This window comes from Columba livia, chromosome 8 (assembly GCF_036013475.1).
Source record: "Columba livia isolate bColLiv1 breed racing homer chromosome 8, bColLiv1.pat.W.v2, whole genome shotgun sequence".
NCBI lineage: Eukaryota > Metazoa > Chordata > Aves > Columbiformes > Columbidae > Columba > Columba livia.
In genome coordinates this window covers 11,167,228-11,173,869 of record NC_088609.1, presented here as the reverse complement: position 1 = coordinate 11,173,869, position 6,642 = coordinate 11,167,228, and the positions used below count along the sequence as shown (strand labels likewise).

At 42.5% G+C, this 6,642-nt stretch overlaps 1 protein-coding gene across 2 annotated transcripts in view; it reads right to left on the bottom strand.

Moving 5' to 3' along the window:
• Window positions 1–1,797: 1,797 nt before the first annotated feature.
• Window positions 1,798–6,642, bottom strand: part of ITGB3BP (integrin subunit beta 3 binding protein) — a 28,668-nt gene continuing 23,823 nt past the window's right edge. For both annotated transcript variants that reach the window (XM_065072018.1, XM_021296268.2), the window contains exons 8-9: window positions 4,855–4,947; window positions 1,798–3,291 (exon numbers count right to left, since the gene is read on the bottom strand). In XM_065072018.1, the coding sequence (XP_064928090.1) occupies window positions 3,281–3,291; window positions 4,855–4,947 (104 nt within the window). In that variant the 3' untranslated portion in view covers window positions 1,798–3,280. The remainder of the gene's footprint in view (window positions 3,292–4,854; window positions 4,948–6,642) is intronic.

The window sequence follows — 6,642 nt, the reverse complement described above, 5'->3', positions numbered from 1 at the left end:
CCTTGTTATATCAGCAAAACAGCAAATTGTTTTGTTAGCATTAAGTTTAGATTTCCCAGCATGAAAAGCACAAGCAAGTGCAGTCGTGCAGATGAAGTGAAACTCTTGAGTGGCAGCTCTTGTCTTGCTGAAATGTTTTGTGACACCAACTGTCCCGTGGAGTCACTGTCACCCATCATTGTTTCATACAACAGCAGCTCTGCAGCAGCTTCAGTTCCCCCCCAGTCTTTTGCTTTCCTTCTGTTATAACATGTGACATTTTCCAAACCAGAAACACCAGAAGAATTGCGTCAGCCGTGGAGATACGCAGAGCTGGAGGTTGTGACGTCTGGGAAGGTTCTTGCGGATGCGGTGGGTTGGAGAACATTTTGTTCTTTGCTGCAGATCAGTAGCTATTATTTGGTTTTAATGCTGGTGGGTCTTGTGACTCTCAACAACTGTTTCTGATGAGGTTGAAAAGCTAAGAAAATCTTGGTTCTACTGAAATAATTGTGCACGTATCAGGCTCTTCGAAGAAAAAAGAGAAACACCTCAAAACCCACCACTTATTGCACAGTAATTTGCAAATGTATAACCTGAATTAAACTGCAGTTTTTCCCTCTGCACATTGCAGCCTCCAATGCCAACAGTTCAGAGAATATAAATTGATTGAATACATACATAACAAAGCATGTAGCAGATCATGAAGCAATTCATGGTGCTATAGTTTAATTAGGAGTCAGTCTTTTTTTTTTTTCATTCTGCTCTCCCCCTATAGATATGTGTGTGTGTATATATATATATATACATATATATATAAAAGCAAAGCCATGACTGTTTGAAGCCGTGTCCCCTGACCTGACCACGCTCTCACATACCAAACTCGTGGCCACTCGCACATTCTGGGGCTCTGCAGCGTTGGTTGTGTGTGAATCAGCTGTTCGGGAACTTCCAACTGTGAGTTATGAATCCTGCACGTGAAGTCTCTACACGCTGAGTGTATTAATTCAGTTTTTCCAGCTTTATTTGTTGTGGAAAAAGTAACCACAGCTGACATTGCACGCACAGCAGCTATGACAAAATAAAAAGGTGCTCCTGGATATTAATGGTGACATTATCAGGAGTGAGTACAGTTTAGCAGTTCACCTACACTGTAACAGTTAACTATAAAGCAACAAAAGTTAAATATTTTCACAAGTTTAGGATTTTTCTGTGGGTGTGACTCCAATCGAGGCATGCAAGAGCTCTGCCCACAGCGTGGCCTTGCTTTTGACAAGTGTGGGCTGAGTGGCGTTGATGTGTATGAGGACACATGAATAGGAATCTTTGTCTCCAGAGGCTGTGAAAGCCGAACCCTCCGGTGTTTTCTCTGAGAGGAGCTGTGGCAGCTTGAGAACATTTACTGCCAGTAAAATAACGGGTGAAACAGCAAATTAAGATCAAAGGAAGCAGAACAGCTTTGGGTTCTAATTACCCATTCCTCATGAGGTGGTGGTGCAATCCCTCCCCCCATATAAAACATGAGTTTTGGGGGTCTCCTCTGTCCTTTTTCTTTGTCCTTGAGTGGCTCCAGGGGTGATGAAGTGAGAGTCCTGGGATCCACTCGCAGTGGAACTGGAAATAGTTCTAACAGACCAGCTGCTTCTGAAAGGCAAACACCTGGTACACCCAGAGGTCAAACAAACTGTGCTTAAATAGCAAAGGCATGAATGAGGAGCATTTGCAGCTAAATCTTAGTGTATTACTTTGTATTTCCCTAAAAAGTTATTATATACCAATTTTAATGGTATTTAATAATTGCCACAGTGTGTAACTCAGTGTTGTCCATCATCACATTTAATGATACTTTCACAGAAAGTTTTGTTTTTCTAAGAGTACACTGAACAGCTTGAGTTCATTTGCAGATGGATCATTATTTAATGTCCAGCTCCAGCGGTTACAATCAGGTTATATTAAGTCCTGCTGCTGCAGGCTCACCTGCCGTTGTCACCCAAAGTCATCAGCTGGGGAACCAGGTACAGACAACAAACCCAGCAACCCAGAAAGCTCCCGAGAGGCTGCGGGAGATGGGAAATAGGAACCAAACACTTACTGACGTTTTTTCCAATCAGGCTGCACAGGTATTAAAGCGCAAAACCATTTTTATTAATTAGTAATTAATTAATAACTCCCAATCAATATTAATAACTCACAAAGCTTGAGTGTGCATATGTTTAACCACACACTGGAACACATTTGTCACTTTGGTTCTCAAAATTTCAGTTGTAAAAATGTGTTTATCTGTTTGAGTAACAATTCTTGGCAGTGGTGGAAAGGATGTTCAGGTGTGTGTGTTTACATTGAACTTGTTTTCTCTGGCAAAAAAACCCCAAACATTTGACTGCACTCTTTCAACACGAGAGGCTGCGCCCCACTCACAAATTTGAGACATGGGGTGTTTGCCAAGTTTATAACAACTCTCCTCATACATCATTAAGTACCAAAACTAAACCAAAATGTTGACCTAAAAAGCAGATGTTGTTAGAGCTGTGTGTTTAATGCTGTGGACTTGAAGCTGATAGCTTGCTGTGGTGTGTGGTGGGTTGTGGATGACAAAAGGTCCCCACCTGTGGCAAGTGAAAGGTGTTCAGCGCTCAGACCAATTCCTGCCCCGCAAGCTGCCTCTTCTTTTGAGCCCAATTGTCATTAGAAAAATAATTTTTTGGGGGGGGCAGGCTGTCGCAAAACTAGATGCTTTCATTGAAATTATGTTTTGCTAGCTTGGGGGGGTAATTAATTCATTAACGGAGAGTGTGCACCCCCCAACCCCACCCCAGTGGGACACAACCATTTCCCACTGGACACCTGGGATCCAAAGTTCATCTTCTAACATGCTTATGTCCCAGGCAGTTCTTGCAGGGAGGGTTACTTTACCTTTTTTAAAAAAATGAAAACAAAAACAACACAAAAAACCACAAAACACCTCCCCCCCTGCAACAAGGGAACATAATCGATACATTTGCAGTAAGAACGTACAGAAAATATAGTCTATTTTCTACACAGCAGTGAGTCTAAACCAGCACTTTGTACACGCGCTTGCATAAACCAACCATGATGTATTATTTACATTGAGATTATCTGGTTGTGCACATTGTTAAGTTTAAATAGATGCCAGAAATTTTATCTAGATGTGCACCTGCCTGGCGCAACGAGCAATCCCAAACTGGTATTTGCTGGGGAGATTGGTTTACAGACATTTCTTCTCTCCTTTTAAGTCCAGTCAAGCAGATGTAGAAGTTTGGGCTGATGAGGAATGCATTTTTCACATAATGTCTGTGTGGAGAAAAGGAATGACTAAAATAAATAGCAATTAGGCAACAGCATCATCATGCATGTGACCTGCGCAGCACTGTGTCTGTCCTCTGGCCAGTACCAACCTCACTGCCTTAAAGAAAAAACACACACAGACGGTCTCCCTGGAACCACAGTAACATCTTACGATGTTTTACGGAAATGCTGTAGTTTTTAGCTGCACAAAAAATTGAAAAATAGTTGCTAAAAATCATTTAGCTATCACAACCGTATTTTTTTTATACAAAAGGAATGCAAAAGGCTGGACAGTCTTGGTCATGCTTGGGAAGGGATAGAGAACCAGGAGTAAATGTGGGTTTTTTTGACTTATGGTACAAACACACTATTCACTGACTACACGATACCCTCCAGCTATAAGAACATGAACTAATCGAGACGTGAGTGAACTAACGTCAAATTGAAGCCTCAGACTTGTGGGCAGCGCAAGTTCAGCTGAAGCTAAGAAGCCACTGCAAAACCGAAACTGGTTATTGGATAATCCACAGAAAGGCCACTCTGCTTTCTGCAGGACCCAGAAATTATGAATGGAGAAAACGAGCTGCTAATGAGGACACACACTCTGCTCTCCTGTCCCATCATTACTCTGTTCCAGCCTTTGGTGTGGTCACTGGTTTGGGATGAGTAAGGGGTAGAAAGCATCTCTGGCCTAAGCAGCTGATGATATTAGAGGAACACGAGCTTGTGGGCAATCAGGGCTTAAAGCTTTTCTTCTTTTTGCTACTGGGTTACTTGTGATTACAAAATATAATTTAACCTTAATTGAGAAGCAAAATGCCTGTGCCTGAGCTCCCCCTGCACTAACTCAGTTCTACAGCTTATAAAAGCTGTAGGTCTACTTTTCCATATTCTTCAATTACAGGATTAGAACACTTGAGCTTTCCAAAGGAGAGAACTTCTCACACTATACAGGGAATTAATATAACCTGCAGATATTCTCGTCTTTAGAAACTTCTTTTTCTCACTGCAAAGATATGAACAACCAGTTTTCTCATGCACATGCAATACATGATGACAGACGTCAGCTGCTAATTGGGCTCCTCCTTACAACACTGGAACAAAGACCAATAGCCAAAGGAAGAAGAATGTAAAAATCCATTAACTGCATCTTAAAGTGTCCTGTTAGGATATTGTTTCATGCTTTCTGCTGTGGGAACACTAAGCGAGCTGATGTGGTCCCCACAGCCCCCTCGCCCAATCCCAGCACACAGTCAGGCACTTCAGAAGGTCCAATCTGAAGTACACAGATTTGCTTGCTTTTCTAACACATAATTACAGCTGAATTGCTATTCCTGAAAAAATACCCAGTTAGAAACTGGAGGAGAAATGCTATCGGGGGGTTTTAGAGTGGAACAGTGTTTCTACAGATTTAATTTGTTATTTTGTTTAACAAGCCAGTAACAAGCAATGCCACATGCAGAGTAACACCTGCTTTCCCATCAAGCTTTACAGACAAGTGCAGGCCCACATGCCGCTCACTCTGCAAATGCTTTAAACCCAGGTGCCCAGCCTGTGTGGTGACACTACCTGTGCGTGGCAGCGGTGCAGGGACCAGGGGCTGCTCATCGCAGCCACGGAGCGACTTCAGGAACACGGAGCTGCTGCCGGTCTGAACGTACTCTGTGGAGAATCACAGAACCATTCTGGTTGGAAAAGACCTTGTAAGATCATCAAGTCCTGCCCTTAACCCAACACTATCAAGTCGACCTCCAACCTATGTTCCTGAGAACCACCTCCCTAAGAAACATCAGTTTTGATGAACAGAACAATGGTGTTACTATAGAATTTGTGAAAACATGAGTTAAATAAGTTATTGCAGTGGTTAACAAAATCCCTTTTACTTCTACAGTAATTTAGGAGAAGGTCTTAAGCATTTGTGAGTGTGCACACATGCGTTACATTATTACCAACAATGACAAAGCAGAACAAAATGTATCATGAGCATTAGAAGCTGGCCCTTCTTTTTTTTTTTTTTTTCCTATTAATAATAAAAGAATAAATAAAAATCCACGAGGACCATATCAGCAGATTCAGCAGATTCCAATCAAGGACTGATTGCCTAAGAAGAACAACCTGTGAAGGGGTGGCAAGAAGAGAGACAACCCCACCTGAGCCCACGCTGGAGCAGGGCAGGGGGAGGCTGAGCAGGTGGCTGGAGGAGCAGGGGACAAAGGAACTCCGGGAATGAGAACACCCGGGACAAGGGGCCGGCAGCAGGTGCGCCCCAGGCCCGGCCTTTCCAAATGGCTTTTCTGCAGCAGAGGAGCAGCACTGGTCTCTGAACCCTTAGTGTCTGCTAATGGTTCCTATTGTGTTTTGATTCCACCACCGCAAATGGGTGAAGAGATTTCAGAATTATTTACTCTACATTAAACATACCAAGAACAATATTTACAGTGGCTTAGAGCTGAGAAGATTCCTACTCTGAGGAAAGGGGCTGCACAGAAACCTAGACAGAGAGAGGCACCCAAGCCATGGGTTGCAGTGGGGAAGATTCTCCTCAGTCCTCGTTTGTCACGCTGTGATTTCATCAGTGTCACAAGCTCCTGTTCAGGACGTGACACACAAGCCCTGCCTGTGGATCTGACACGAGGCAGAGCTGACCCAGGTCGCACCAGCAATCCTGTTCTGAGCTGGGTCTCATACGGTTACTCCAGAAAACAGGCACCCAGTTCAACTTCGCCTCAGGTACAACTTTTCAGCATTATACCTAATAAACACCATTTGTTTACATGAATTATCATCAAAAAAATTCCACTAACTATTGCTTCAAATAGGACACTGTCCAGTCTTGTATCACCAGTAACAGAGAAAGACTGAGATTTAATTACAAGTTGGTTTCTTTGTCCTAAATGCAACTTCCTAATTCGGTCTTCATGAACCTTTTCATCACTGACTGTCATTCTGACTACGCAGTACTTGGAGAACCCGTACGTGCCAAAGTGACCGTGCCAAGGTCTGCATCTCACTCTGAGAAGCTGTCTTAAAAAACATAAACTGCCCAGATTCACATAAAACAGCTTTAAGTCAAGCCAGTTTTCTTTCCAAGCATATATCATTATAGCACCTTTAGACAAAACAGCCCTATTTATAGTAATATTTATACAGATGGCATTAAAATTTAAATATTCAAGTAAACAAATAATATGATTTACTACTCATATGCTCCAAAAACTTAAAATGCTTGTTGTAGCACTTCAAGCTTTTTGTTTCGTTTTGTGGGTTGGCAGCAGAATCATCCCAAGTTTCTTTCCCCTCCTTTTCCCCCGCCGTTCTTTTCCAAGTTGGAACCACTCTAAAACATTTACAGATCTA